Source organism: Mirounga angustirostris, unplaced genomic scaffold (assembly GCF_029215605.1).
Source record: "Mirounga angustirostris isolate CCGP_5_RB_7025 unplaced genomic scaffold, mMirAng1.0.hap1 SCAF_3, whole genome shotgun sequence".
Lineage (NCBI taxonomy): Eukaryota > Metazoa > Chordata > Mammalia > Carnivora > Phocidae > Mirounga > Mirounga angustirostris.
Window position 1 is genome coordinate 3,911,153 of NW_026991711.1, and position 15,954 is coordinate 3,927,106.

At 40.7% G+C, this 15,954-nt stretch overlaps 1 protein-coding gene across 1 annotated transcript in view; it reads right to left on the reverse strand.

Moving 5' to 3' along the window:
- The window catches only part of MYO16 (myosin XVI), a 435,943-nt gene that overhangs the window by 254,627 nt on the left and 165,362 nt on the right, over positions 1-15,954 (reverse strand). The window contains exon 14 of the mRNA XM_064585765.1: positions 9,943-10,060. Coding sequence (XP_064441835.1) covers positions 9,943-10,060 — 118 coding nt within the window. The remainder of the gene's footprint in view (positions 1-9,942; positions 10,061-15,954) is intronic.

Genomic DNA, 15,954 nt, shown 5'->3' on the forward strand with positions numbered 1-15,954 from the left:
AAAACATAGACAATAGTCTCTCACTGCTGCAAACACTGGCAGCAACCCACTGCAGGAAAGGCAAACATGACTTGAATTTATGCAGACGCAATTTAATATATAGAAGGTATATTAGGAAAATTTCAAGACCTATATTGAAATCATAAAAAAGGAGCCAACTCATGGTTTATAGCCTGGTAGTAGATAATGAAAGAGATGCCTCGATAATAAGGTTTACATCCCAATTAAGTAGTAAGGCAGGTGATGTGTTTATAAAGTAGTGCATGCCCAGCGTGAAGAGTGTTTAGCCATCTTGTGGTTTGTCGTGACCTCACATGTACAGTAGAGAGTAATATCTCTCATTTGGGGTTTCTGTCTTTAAACATTACAAAAATACAAACAAAAATAACCCATGTCATGAGGACATGTTGTTGACATTTTATTTCACAGAAGCTGAACAATGACAAAAGGATATAGGATGGGAATCACAAGCCTGATTTTGCTTCAGAGATAGGACTGGTAATACAGAAATTACTATCAATCAACATTTATGGCTACATGTTTGGCGGGCTGAAAATTCTCGTTTTTCTGGAGTATTTTTTATTTGAATTTAGGTTTATTCTTATCATTATGAACAGCCAGTAAACAATTAAGCATTCCAATTTCAAATGCAACTGTGAATTACTGTAGTTTCCCACTCCAAAGTAAGGATCCAAGGTCAATATATATATATATATATATATATTTTTTTTTTATCAAAAGGAGGCAGTTCTTAGGAAGTCAAATGGATGTAATTATACCCTACATTTGAACTAGAAACATCATCCTGCGTAATGAGTCTGCTGATAATTATTCCAGAGTCCTGCCTCCAAAAGCAAAAATGTGAGGTCTCCTAGTTTGGGTTTTACAGAGCAAATCTACTTGAACAAATGGAACCACTCATACGGGCTCTCCCTCTGGTAAAGTTCATTAAGTGGTCAATCCAGCCTGTCATCATGATTATTAGTGCAAAAAAAGAAAAAACAAAAAACAAAAAAACCCAAGACCTCAAAATTAACACTCCCTACTTAGAAAAGTTGTTTTTTTAGAAACCTTTTAGAAAAGTTGTCATAAGTGCATAAAGAAAGTCTCTTTCAAAATATCCCTTTAATTAGTTGTCCAAAGGTGATGCTAAAATTAGAATGGGGTAGCGTAGTTTCTTTCCCATCTCTCCTTGAGTGTTAAATCAGGAGACAATTTCAAGGAGAGGTCTTAACTACTACACTTTCTTTCCTCTCTTTCTTTCTTTCTTAAGCAAATTATTTGCTGAAAACATTTTCCATGTAGTATTAATAATATTAGCCCTGCTGGAAAGGATATTTCTAAAATCACATAGGAAATAAACTGCCATAATTGTTCCTTCCCATTATTTTTTAGTTGTCAACTACAGAAGCATCAAGAGGGAATGGAGAGCTGAACAGATGTCTCCTGACCACCCTGCTTCTGTATTCAGATAAGAGGCTGATGCCCATTTGTCCCAGCCAACGTACAAGCTTTGTTTAGAGTAGCATTCAAAACTAATCCAATTCCACATCATAGAGTGACTTCAGTACCTTTAATCTAAATTCAAAAACAGTGTAATTAGTAATCATCCCAGTTAGCTCATCTCCCGCAGTGAATAAAATTGCTGTGGGTTAGCAGGATTCTGATCAGTAGGATTTTGAAAAAAAAAAAAAAAAGACATATATATATATATATCTTAAAGGGGCTTTATAGCTAGAGGAAAACACAAAACAACCAAAAATTCAAATTTCTATGAGACCCTAATATTCTTCCAAATGGAGAAAATACCAGCCTTTTTGTTGTGTCTGAAATGACACTGAAATAAAGGAAGGAAAATGATAGGTATGGGGTTAAGGAGATTTGACTCATTCATGTAAATGTCCACACACAGAAAAAACCTTCTTGCTGGTCTTTTTTTTGACTTCTCAAGACCCGAATGCTTTAAAAGATGTTTTACTTCAGTAATATCCCTGACTAGAAATATACCTGTGATCCTCTATCTTTCCAGAAATCTACATATGAATATGTTGCTCAGAAAGTTTGGTACTGTAAAGACATACATGTTTGCAGATTATATAGAACATAATATGCAGTAAAAGTATTTTACAGAGCTATACTAATTTTTCTTAAATTATAAAAGAAAATGGAGGAAATAAATCTCCTCTCCTTCAAGAAAGACAAATACCTACCCTCCTTGCCCTTCCCATTGAATTCCAGAAACTTCCAGCACTCACTGTCACCTGCCCCACCCTTCTAGTTATAAATCATGACCAGTTAGGATCTCTTCCCAGAGAGCCCCATCCTGTCTTCAATTGGCAATCACCTAAAAGCACACTGTTGCTGAATTAATATATCCAAATATTCTCTCTTTCACCCTTACGCATTTTCTTTGACTTCATTATTCCAGATTAACACAAGGAGTGGTATGAGGAAAAGTGCCTCAACTAGGATCCCAAGTGTGGCTCCTGGTCCTGAATCTGACATTGACAATTTCCACATTCCTCTTAACTTCTATGTCCCCATACTAATGTGGGGGTGAAGAGATAGAAAGGTCCCAGGCTTCCTCTGGCCTCCAAGAGGAAGGGACTACCATTCAACGCACCTTCTGTGTATAAGGCTCTGAGCTGGGGCTTTTCAGATGTTGGCCTCATTTAAATTCTATTGTCAGCCTTTTCATGTTGAAACCCAACTGGCTTATCACCACTAAAAGATGCTGCTCCTCAAAGGAGACAAGATCATTTAAAGCACTCTGAAGCTTTTAAAAAATGTCCAAATGAGAGTACAATACTAAGGATAATTGATGATGCTAATAATGAAGAGGAAGATGACATCTGGTTTGTTTAAAAAAAAAAAAAAAACAAACAAAAACCACACACAAGCAAAAGCCCTAATAGATTTTCCATCCCATCTGCCTTAACTGTAAGGTTAAGTTTCCCAAGTATATAACATAGCCTTGGCATATTTATTGGGAGACATTTCTGATTGTTAGTAAATTTCAGTTTCCGCTTAAATAGACGTGGGCATCTTTAGGGTACAGATAAGACAGGAGCCAAGTAGTCTCAATTCCCACATGCAGACTCTGTGCCCACCTCCCTCTGCACACACTTCCACTTTACCAATCCCCAGGGGAAAGAGTGGGCACTAAGGAGGCAGAAAATGGTTCTATTCTTACCATACACAAACTGTCGTTACGAAGAGGAACTGGATCTAATTTTTTAAAAAAGTCGAGTTAAATATTGATAGCTTTCCTTATCTACTTGCACCCTCAATAATATGTGTTCTTTGTGGACATGAACAAGTTCATGATGGCTTTATACAATTTCCTCCCTGACATGAAGAATGGCTGCCTCATTTTATTGACGCTTTACATACATTCCTTAGACTCATCAATCCAACAAATACTTAGCGAGTGCCCACTCTACTCTATGCTGGCAGACTGGATCTGCACCGCCAACTGGCTTATAGCCTAATAGGAGACACAGACAGCAACTGACCTGACAAATCATGAAAAGGACACTTTCAGATTTTGACAAATGCTGTGGAAGAAATAAGGAAGGAGACAGACCTGGAGTGAACAGAGCTGGGATCCAGAAGTCACCTTAGAAAGAGTGGTTTGGGGAAGAAAGAGGGATTTCTCTGAAGAAGTGACCTGAACTGAACCCAGTACAGTGAGAGCAGCCTGCCCATTCCAGGAGCAGGCAAGCCTCCTCCAGGCAGCCAAGAGGGAAAACCAAGCCTTGGCCTCATATACCAAGGAACTTAAAAAGTCCAGTGAGGCTGGAGAATGTGGAGCGGGTGGGGCGGGGTGAAGTGGGAGGTCGGGGAGGACTTGGGTGCAGGGGCTGTGAGGGCTGTAGTCTGAAAGAACAGGGAGCTGGTCCTGGGCTTGACATTTTGATGAGGCCAGCAAAAGGCTCTGTGGATTGAGAGGAGAATAATTGAGGCATAATCATAGCCTGACAGCAATGGGTGATTTCCATTTCCACTGAACTACAGATTATGCTATCTTCTTAATTAACATTTATGTATGTAAATGAGGCAATGACTTAGAAAAAAAAATACTAGTCTAAACACCACAAAGTGGGTTTGGTTTGTCTTTTGGAGGGTAGGGTGTTCCAACCAGGGCTAAATTCAGAAAACATGGGAACACAGAACCTCAGTGGGGGGCCTCCAGTGCCCAGAGAGGAAGGGCTGTCCTCAGCTCATTAAACCAGAGGACATTCTGACCGGTGGGCCACCCAAGGGGTCCAGGATGAGAGACCACTGGGCAGTAGCACCAGGTCCAGAGACACGGCCAGGAATACCGAAGGGGGGTGTCAGAAAAGGGGTATGTCCACAATGTCCACAATAGCCAAACTGTGGAAGGAGCCGAGATGCCCTTCAACAGATGAATGGATAAAGAAGATGTGGTTCATATATACAGTGGAATATTACTCAGCCATCAGAAAGGATGAATACCCACCATTTGCATCGACATGGATGGAACTAGAGGGGATTATGCTAAGTGAAATAAGTCAAGCAGAGAAAGACAGTTATCATACGGTTTCACTCATATGTGGAACATAAGGAATAGCATGGAGGACCACAGGGGAAGGAAAGGAAAACTGAAGGGGGGTAAATCAGAGAGGGGGACATACCATGAGAGACTATGGACTCCAGGAAACAAACTGAGGGTTACAGAAGGGAGGGGTTGGGGGGATGGGGTAGCCAGGCGATGGGTATTAAGGAGGACACATGTTGGGTGTTATAAGCAACTGATGAATCATTGAACACTACGACAAAAACTTACTGTGTACTATATACTGGCTAACTGAACATGAAAGAAAAGAAAGAAAGAAAGAAAGAAAGAAAAGAAAGAAAGAAAGAAAGAAAGAAAGAAAGAAAGAAAGAAAGAAAGAAAGGAAGGAAAGAAAGAAAAAAGAAAGAGAAAGAAGGAAGGAAGGAAAGAAAGAAGAAAGAAATAAAGGAAGGAAGGAAGGAAGGAAGGAAGGAAGGAAGGAAGGAAGGAAGGAAGGAAGAAAGAAAGAAAGAAAGAAAGAAAGAAAGAAAGAAAGAAAGAAAGAAGGAAAGAAAGAAAGAAAGAAAGAAAGAAAGAAAGGAAGGAAAGAAAGAAAAAAGAAAGGAAGAGAAAGAAGGAAGGAAGGAAAGAAAGAAGAAAGAAATAAAGGAAGGAAGGAAGGAAGGAAGGAAGGAAGGAAGAAGAAAGAAAGAAAGAAAGAAAGAAAGAAAGAAAGAAAGAAAGAAAGAAAGAAAGAAAGAAAGAAGGAAAGAAAGAAAGAAGGAAAGAAAGAAGGAAAGAAAGAAAGAAAAGAAATGGGGTGAGGCAGGAATGGGCCAGCATATCTGACTTGTCTTGCAGTGACTCACCTGAGCCCACAGACCGGTGAGTCCCGGGAGAGCCCAGCCCGGACACATCCCAACATGCAAACAGTCATACTGGTTTATGCAGGGATATAAATTACCAACGACAGGACAGGGGAAGAGGGTTAGAACGATCAGCAAAATGAGAAGAAGTAGACTTTAAGGGGAACTGGGAAGTACATCAAAGTGAAACCAAACAATATATTGTAAAGAAAATATTAATTTATACGAACCATGCAGAAGAAAGCATTAGAAATATGTAAAAGCTAATTTCAAAAGAAATCATAACAGAAAAATAATCTGACTTCATTTCAGTATAACACAATCAAAAATTTTTTTTTAAAAAGTCACCTTTAGTCTACAAAGACTTCAGGAGAGCAGCCTCCAAAGTTTGGAAGTTTTAGCTAACAGTCCTCCTATTAGACAGTCTGATACTTTCCAAAACCACAGCTTATTTTGTTATTATGATGAGTGTACAACCCCACAATCAAACAGTTAGGATCTGTTTTGGTTTACTAGTTTAGTGAACACTTAAAATTCAGAAGCCTTTTCCAGGGGACCCATTTGAATAACTCAGCTCTCTTTAAAATTTGTTAAATGAATATTTCTTTTGTTTTTCTTTCAGAAAAGGAGCCTGGATATCAGATGAGATTATCAAAGATTATCAAATTATTGCTGGGATGTGGTGAATTGCAAAAGTCTTTCAATCAGTGTTCACGGACCAGCATCCTCTTCGATCCTCAATGTCCCAGAAGAGGAGACAACATTACCACGCAACAAAGTATCCGGTGGGGAGTGGGGTTTGCCTTGGGTCGGTGGAACGCTCTGGTTTTGAACGTCTAGCTGCCAAATGAGGTCTGGGGCGACCAGGGCGACTCGCCGCGCCCCCTGCAGCTCGCTGAGCCGAGCGCAGGGGTGGGGGGTGGCACTCGCACCGCCGGCCCCCCACCACCGTCACAGCCCCGCCTGCCCCCTCCGGGGTGAGGGGCAGCTGCCACAAGCCTTTCGTAGCCTCCGCCGTAGGCCTGAGGAATGTTCAGCTTCAAAAGTAGTTTCTCTCCAGTTGAGTGACACAGGCTGAAAGGAGCACAGGAGAGCCCGGTCTGGTGCTGAATTTTCTAGTTGGGAGAAGGCGGCAAGGGACATTCACCAACGTCCATGCTGAGATCGGCCTGGGAGCCCCTCTGTGCTGAGCCAGGCGCCCTTGCTGAAGAACGCTTTGACCTATTTTCCCAAAGACTGCGGAGGCCTCTATCACGTTTATCTGAAGATTTAGAAACATTAAAATGGTCCTCTGGGGACAAGACTGAAAGGATACTACTCTATCGAATGTCAAAACATTGCACATATTCTACAATGAATCTCAACCTTATACTTTAAGGGACCTTAAGAAGACCAGATATGATCTTGATCACAAGAGAAAGAACTGGGAATAGGGCATCCAATATACTCCTTGCCATTAACTTCGCAAGTGCACTTGAACCTCACACCCTGAAAACCTCCCTACACTCTTAGACGAAAAATATAAATCATTAGGGATTCAGACAACCACACCTGCAAATCACCTCAAAGTCCCAAGTGTACTGGGTGAGTGAAAACAAATCATCACTGGCAGAGTTTTCCTACTATCTGTACACTATAAACTCACCTATGGGGTGATGGTAAGATGTTCTGGACGTTACTCCATCCCGAGGCTGCTGACACCATGGGACTCAGAGTAATTATATTGTTAAATAAGTAATCAAATGGGGGGAAATAGTGGGCTGAAAGCCAGACTAGAATGTTCTTTATTAATTAAATTTTCTTCAAAATAAGAAACACTCCCTACTTTTCTATAGCTGGTGTTTCATAAAACTGAGCCTCATACTTTCTATTATAATCTGTGGCTACATCCCTGATTGGGCATCTGGCACTAAGTTATAAAAGTATGAGCAACAGTATCCATAAAGGAAACAGGCAACATCTCTCAACCTTAAAATTAGTAAGAGAATACTCCCCGTCCAAAAAGACCCATCATCACTATTTTACAAAAGTTGATAATTTAAGGGAAACTCTAGACTACCATGAAGTACAAAATCAACCTGTAACCTACATTTACTTGACCTAGCTTGAGGTGTAAAAACCTTACTCAGGTTTGGTTTACTATTTTAGTGAACACTTAAAATTCAGAAGCCTTTTCCAGGGGACCCATTTGAATAACTCAGCTCTCTTTAAAATTTGTTAAATGAATATTTCGTTTGTTTTTCTTTCAGAAAAGGAGCCTGGATATCAGATGAGATTATCAAAGGTATCCTACTGGCCCGTAGCCACCTTTAGTGCTCAGTGCATCTTGTTTGAGATGCCAAGACAACACAACAGATTCTTATTCTCTGTGGTGGGCTGGACTGTGTCCCACAGATGGTATGCCTAAGTCCTAACCCGAGGACCTGGGGACGTGATTGTGTTTGAGAGCAGGGAACCTGCAGATGTACTCACGTTAAGATGAGGTCACGCCATAGGGCGAGTGCGTCTAGACTGGCATGGTCCCCGCTATCCTGCACATCCTACTTCATTCACCTGTTCTGCCTGGTCTCTGTGGTCTCACCTTTCCATTCTACAAATCAACCTTAGAGAGTCCACATGGTTTGATCAAGGTCATAGGTGCACTGGGTGGGCCTCGGACCCAGGACAGTCCAATGCACTGATGAGCTAACACTTCACACAACAGCATGAGCGTGTATGTGTCCAATAAAACATAAAATACACTTTTTTTAGACAAGATGAAGTCACACTGGAGCAGGACAGATCCTGCTCCGATGTGACCAGTGTTTATAAGGAGGGAGACACAGGGACAGCACCTGTGACAAGTGAGGCAGAGACCCGAGTGCCACAGCTACCAGCCAGGGAACCCCCAAGGCGAGGGAGCCCCTGACCTAGGCTGCAAGAGGCAAGGAAGGACTCGCCGCCGGAGACATCCAAGAGACCGCAGTCCTGCTGATCCGGACTTCTGTTCCAAGCCACCGAGCCTGTGATGTTTTGTTAGAGTGGGTCTCACACGCTCCCGCACTCGACAGAATTCCCATATGGGGTCTTTCTTCTAGGCTGACGGGCGCCAGGGCACAATCCGTGCCATCCAGTCACTCCGCTGCGCATCGGAACCCGGTCACCAGTTACCAGGTGCTTCCTGTGTGGACTTGGGAAACGTGGAGCGTTAGGCAGCTTCTCTAGAACAACCCCGCAAAGGTCCTGTGGAGGCTGTCAGGGGCGCCGGAGGGGTCTGCACCTTCCGGCTGCTGGAGCGCCCCCTCGGCGGGGGAGAGAGGATGGGGGCCTCACCAGGAAGTCGCTGGGAAGGCCTCGTGATCAGGGAGGATACAGTGGACCTTCCAACAGAGCTCGTAGTCAGGGATTTTTAAAACATAACTTCCCTGTTGCAGAATTTAAGCTGCTAACTTCAACATCGAAAATTATCTCCTCTGACTCCTTTTATGCATTTTTTCTTACCCGATTACATTTAGTAATAATGGATTTTGACAAACACGTACTGCAAAAATACAGGCTTTTTGTATCTAAATTAGGGTCAAAACTAACTTTTGTTTCCTGAAGAGCACTTGAAAACATCAAATAAGATTGATCTCTGTCTAAAATCATTACACTTAGCAATCATTTGTGCGCTAACAGCTGTTATTAAAGTTTCTACAGTACTTGATTCTCCCAAGTGCATTAGGCACCCCACCTACAATTCTGTTCAGATGATTAATTTGCATGGATAATCTGTTTTGATTGGAAAGACGTAAAATCACAAGTGAATTCTAAATTAGTTGAATTTTAATTTTAAAAAATTTTTTTAAAGACTTATTTACTTATTTGAGAGAGAAAGAGAGAGGGAGGGAGAGAGCATGAGCAGGGGGAGAGGCAGAGGGAGAGAGAGAGAAAGAAAATCTCTAGTAGACTCCCCACTGAGAAGAACCTGAAGCAGGGCTCAATCTCATGACCCTGAGATCATGACCTGAGCGGAAATGAGTCAGAGGCTTAACCGACTGAGCCACCCAGGTGCCCCTAAATAAGTTGAATTTTAAATAAGGGCTTTTCATAAAGTACACATTAAATATTTAAACAACAAAAAAAAATAGTTCTGTTTGGCTTTAGTTGGGTGGTTATTTGTTGTTTTGATTTGTTTTAATTCAATCGTTTTAAAAACATAGACTCAGCTTTATTTAAAATAGATTTCAATGTCTGTTTTATGAAGGAATTATATGTACTCAAGTAATAATTTATTTTAACTGAGTATGTGAGTCATTTCTCTGTTCAATAATTAGGATTCATTTCAGTTATTTTTGGTTTGGTTCCCTATTATATAGTTTATACAATAATCATCTTGAAAAGGTTCACCTCACATTTCTGAATATTTTTCAATTCACAATAATTTTAGAACTCCTAACCTGGCATCTCAGGTGCGCATATTCAGGCGCGCGCACACACACGCACCCATGTGCATGGTCCCTGTTGCCGCCACGTTTGGGGTTCCTCTGCCCTCTCCTGGTAGCTCCTGAGATCTGCCTTTCTTAATTTTATTCTTACCTCCAGTTAGGTGTTTTTTCCTCTCGCAGAACTGGAGTTCAAAATATTTTATGAAGCAACTGGACAGATCATTAAGCGTTGTCTTGGCATGTCCAAAGGCTTCCAAGATGCACATGACCTGTAGCAACATGGAAACATTTACTAAGCTCATTTTTCAAAATAAAGGGAATAATAGCAAAGATACAGAAATATCCCCTTATCTAAGAGGCTCTCTGTTGTTTGTATGATACCATATTGAATTTTTACACTTTCTTCAACAGCAAACTACTAGTATCCTCTGCCTCAAACTTAATAAGATCATGATACACAGAGGATTTCCCTTGGCTCTGCTATCTCTTCACACAAACATAAACAACTCAACACATATTATTTAGGCTTTTAGACTTAATAGGACAGCAGAAATGCTTTTGTGGTTTTGGAGGGAAGGAATTAAATTTAATGGAAGCGATAGTGAGAATTTCTTCTGAAACAAACAAATGAACTTAGACATTTGCTTCTAACCTTCTTTTGAATGGGGATTGACACACACACTCTTTCAACCCCGAGCCTCTACATGTTCTCTCCTGTTCTCTCCCACAGAACAGGAATAAGAGCTCTAGATGAAACTGTTTTACTCGGTGTGTCTCACCACCAGTGTTCTCTTTCAGAGGGGGGAGTTAGGGCTTTAAGATGCTGTTAACAAAGATCTTCAGATCAACCCTGGCATCTGGAAGTCTTTCCTGACATGTTTCCTTAAACCCTGACTATGGAGAAAACACCATTTCTTATCACAATCGATTGTGGCTGTGATGATGATGATGACCAAGCAATTCTCCAGAAAGTGAAAATCTGGAAGGTTCAAAGTATTTTTCTGTATCTTTCAAGTCATGGATGTGAAATGCAGTTCCTGCATCAGCCACAAGGAGGAGCACACTAACACATTACTTTATTGATACAGTGGTTTCTTTATAATTTCCGGTGATAGTAAATTTTGAGAATTTTATTCTAAGTTAAAAAAAAAAAAAACTTTGCTGCTACCTTTTTACTTTCTGGATACTGACCTATTAGGGTATTTGGTTCACCTGGAAGTATTTTATATCTTGAAAGATTACAAAACAATACTTTCATTCTAATCACAAATCCCAAGTGCTAAAAGTTGTGGTAATAGTAAAATACCAAAAGATTGGTTTTTGAACTTTTGAGCTTTTGAAGGAAACATGTTGAATCTTTAAGGAAAGCCCAGGATTTAGGTCTCTTTGTAATAACCTAATTTTAAAGATCATAACAGTGAATCGATAGTAATGACCGCAGATATATATTCTGAAAAATAATTTGAAATAGTATTTTTAAAGGTCCTGCTTTCTGCTTCTTTTCCAATAGTTCAATATTAAAGAAATATATTGTGGAATTAATAGTGTAAGTAAATCACATTTTCAACACGTAAATTACATTTAATAATCATTTAAAAATTCATAACAAGGATTAGAATGAATTTTTTTAAAGTATTCTGGCTTCTAGCTATTTTGGTGCTATATCTGAAAATAAACTGGCTTGTTATTATAGAAAAGAGACATAAAAGATAAAGAATAACATGTGCTCAAACAGGATATATAGGGTAACAGTTCAATACGTGGGCTTTGGAGTGAGAAGGAGCTGCCCCCACATTCCAGCTCTGCTAGTAACAAATTATATGACATTAAGCCAGTGTCATGAATTCCCAGAACCACATTCTCCTTTATTTTAACACAGGTATGACTCCTTCAGTGCTCATCAATGTCAGCTGTATGAAGTTCTCAGCTTCGTGCCTGGTACATGGTATGCATCCAACAAAGTTTAACAACGATTAGTTTTATTTTTGTTAATAATAGTAGCAAAATTTATTCTGTGTCAAGCATTATTCTAAAGTTTTTTATATATAACATATATAATATAAATGAAGTTATATATAAAATTATGTATACTCTGTACACATAGATATACATGTGTATGTACATTTATGCCTATATATTTTTTAATGCTCACAACAGTGTCTCCGTTTTGTAGAAAAGGAAATGAGAGCTTACATAACTTCCCCAAGGTTGAGAGCTTGGAGATAGTGGAGCTGGGATTTGAACCCAGGCAATCTCTCTGCGAAATAAGATGTGCTTCCTCACTGGGTGACAGGCCGTGACAGCTAGAACCACAGCAAGGACACAGAAGGCTTCAAACTATAGGAAGCTAAACCCATTGAGCAAAATGCAAGAGCTCATACGGCAATCTTGCACTATGCTCTGTTGATCCGTAATTCAAGCTTCAGATTCGGGTTATACCGGAATAACATTTTTTATCTTTAATTATCCCTTTGGCCAATAGGTGGCGCTAAATAACAATGTGTTAAGAGAAATACCAAAAAAAAAAAAACAAAAACAAAAACAAAAACCACAACTGGTATTGTTCATTGCTCACCTTAACTTTGAAAGAAAATAATGAGAACGTTGCATAACACCAAGCTTTAAATAAAAATATAGAAAAGGGAAGTAAGTAAATATTTCCTAAGTAGTCCCCAATTCAAATTTTAGTGGTAAGATTTTTTTCTATTTACAATTGTATGTTTTTTTCTTCCAAAGCCTTAATAGCTGTGTCTCTAGAAGTTTTGCACTCCTATTTTGGCAGTAGTTAACGTACGGTATTTTCTGAGAGTAAAAATTTGTGGCTTCCTCAATAAAAAACAATGGCTTAACCAAGTGGACCCCATCACTCTGCTCTGTAAAAGCAGTTACTCAATAAATGTTTATTTAAGCAATTTAAATGGAACTGAATGTTCCTCCAATTTGAAAGTCATCTGGGCCAGAATTAGTGAAAAGCACCAGGCAGTTGGTTTTTCCCCCAACACATGATTTTTATGTTCCAATAAACCTATTGCCACAGAAAATCCCCTGCTTCTCCAGTTTGAAATTCAGATATGAGGGTTAAAAACGGCAGCCTTCTTCACTGATCTTAGCTGTTCTGAAATTGTACAGGGGTATCAAAAGACACCTCCACGGTGATGGAGTTCAAACCCATTGAACTTGGAAGCCCATTGCGAGGGCAGAATGTAAACCTCCGTAGACGTTTGAAGCAGGACAACTGAAGTATAAGATTAAGATGCAGGAACATGACGGCCGAGTGTCTCTTGATAATACATGTGTGGCCGGCATGAAAATATTACAAATCATGTCTGGGACTCGGAGCCGGGCTCTCCCTGGCCTTCCAGACCCCACCCGGATCCCCCTCTTCCCCTCTGTGCCCCCGGCGGAGAGCGCTGCTTACGGGTCAGGAGGGATTATCAACAGCCAACTTGCCCCCAAACCTCTTCACTTTGTCCTTTTGCTCCCCACGCTCCAGATAATAATCTTTAATTAGGTCATCAATGGAAACCACAAGGAAAACACTGTCTATGCCTCAGCTTACAGGATTCTCTGCTGACGGCCACCCCACTACGCCTTTCATGTCCCCACCCTTCCTTCACTCTTCTTCAGAAACTGCTGATCAGAATAACCTCCAATAACTGATTTTCTCTCGCAGTATCCTAAGACCAGGGCAAAACTGTGGGCTAGAGGCAGCCAGCATCCCCAGTGGAGACGCCCTGTGGGTGTTCATCGCACACGCGGCCCCATGGGGCAGCCTCGCGCACCGCGCCTGCTGGTGCAGAGCCTCAGAGCGATGTTGCACCATAGGGTCTGGGCTGAATGGCTTTCCTATTCAGCTCACCCACGTTTCTCCTTTCAGGGGTCACCTAACGAAGCTTCCTTTCACCCCACCTTGCGCTGAACTTCAAGCCTTCTACTGAAGGCTCCACCATCAAGGATGCTCTTAGGCACTCATCTCCTTAATCAGACTTTTCTTTCATGCAGGAAGTACGGGCCCATCTCTGGAATGTATAAAATTTCACTGAACCCCTATGATGTTATAAAGATTTACAGTCAATTCAGAAGTTTATCCAACACTTGTATTTAATTCCCACACGTATACTTGGGCACTGTGCAAAAATGGACTGGGTAATTTTCAGGAATGCTTTGGACACCAAACAATATTCATGAGGATTGTAATTTAGAGAGAAACAACAAAAAAAAGCATAATTGACATGAAGTTTAAGCCATACTCAATCCTGGGCAATATTATTTCACAAGACTAGAAATCACTTATTTTAGGATTTATGAATAAAACAAACACGTGAATTAGAAATAGTTGTACTTGAAATTTGCATGGATATCATAATATTGATTCCCAGATGCTAACTGATTTGGAAGAGTTATATCTAGCTAAAGAAATGCAACTTAGTATGTATTCACTTAAGCTAAAATGCAAAGCCAATTTACATAAAGTAATCTAGAATGCAGTTTAGAAATTATGCAGCTTGCTCTTTCACAAAGGATCATTTTAATAAATGATTGCTTTAGTCTAAATTTACATTGGAGACTACTGTTCCTTGCCAGTATAATTAGGCCAACAGATTCCATCATTCTATTAGTTAACCTAAGTCTATTTTATAACCACGTTGTTCTATAAATTCTCGAATTCTTATGTATCAGTAGTACGTATCTGACAACATCTGAAGAAAGATAATTTATGCTATTCTACCCAGTTCGACCCAAAATATTAAATTATTTTGAGCTGTGCGGTAGAATTATGCAGGTTCTCAGTATATAGTTTGAGCTTAATGAATGGTTATGAATTAGAGTCATTAATGAACACGTATGTCACCAGAGATATGCTGCAGAACTGATTGACTGTACATTCTTCACAAAGAGAAAAATCTCCAGAACAGGCATAGGTTTGGGAATCCAGAAGAGCAGATTTAATTTTTTAAGGACCTCTTTTTCAAAAGTAGAAAATATGAGGAAATTACATTGATCCATCGATTAAATAGAAGTCCCTCTCATTTCTAAATGAGGAATCGCGTACTAAAATGTCCAGAATATTCCCTCGTGAACACCACCATGGCAGAAATAACTCTGGCCTGCAGCTACAAGTCAAAAGGGCAGGGACAGAAAACCAAACACAAATAGCACAATTCTCTCAGGGCGATGGGTTTCTAGATCTTCAACGTTTGAACTTTCAGAGGGTACCATTTTAGGGAATAATCTAAACTAACAGCAACTGTTTTTATTCCAATGTCATCAGACATCTCCAAATATCAAATTGCCGAATGAAATGTGTGCACAGCAAGTTTTGTGTAGGAGAGATTCTAGAGGGGCAAGGCGTGCACCTGCCAAACCTCACTGTGAAATGCACACCGAGAGAGAGGGTGCCGGGGCAACACGGCCGATGGTGTGTATCCTCACACACACGCAGCAAAATTTACAGGGTCCTGAAGACATACAAATGGTGTATCCACATTAAATTAACTTGCTATTATTAAAGTACATCAATTTAGGTAACTTGGGATAATCAACTGTATCTCAGGTGTGCCAGGAATACTTACGGGTACCCTATGCCTGCCCTCATTCCTCTGCTACCTGGAAACCGATCTCCTACTATGTGGCAGGCTCTAAGATGGTGTCTCTGAATTCAAGGGACATGCACATGGCAGCCACTTAAGGTTACTGTTGAATAAATGACTAAGTGACAGGGGTCCCATGGCCCAGTTAGGGGGGATGTGCGTTCAGAGGTGGCTTTGGCAAGATTAAGGGAACAGGGAACCTCTAGGGGGCTGGACAAGAAAACAGCAGCTGGTGTGACTGATGGGATACTGTGATCCTGGGGGAAGCCCGGAGGGGCTGGCCTCAAAGTGGAAGCCAGTTTCCAGCGTGGAAATGAGAAAGTGATTGTGCCATTTATTTGATGGGTGACCTGGGAGGAAATGCTGGAGAAATGTGCGAGCCCATGCATTCAGGTCTGGCCATGTCTTAGGGGCACACTGTAGGATGTCCAGGAAGGCTGTCGGGCAGGAGTCTACACGGTAAGAAAGGGGTCAGGTGGGGTTAGGACAGAGCGTGACACACACAGAAGGGACCAAGCCCTGGGACCACTGAGCACAAGCAAGCGCAGAGTGTAGGACCCACGGCCCCTCAA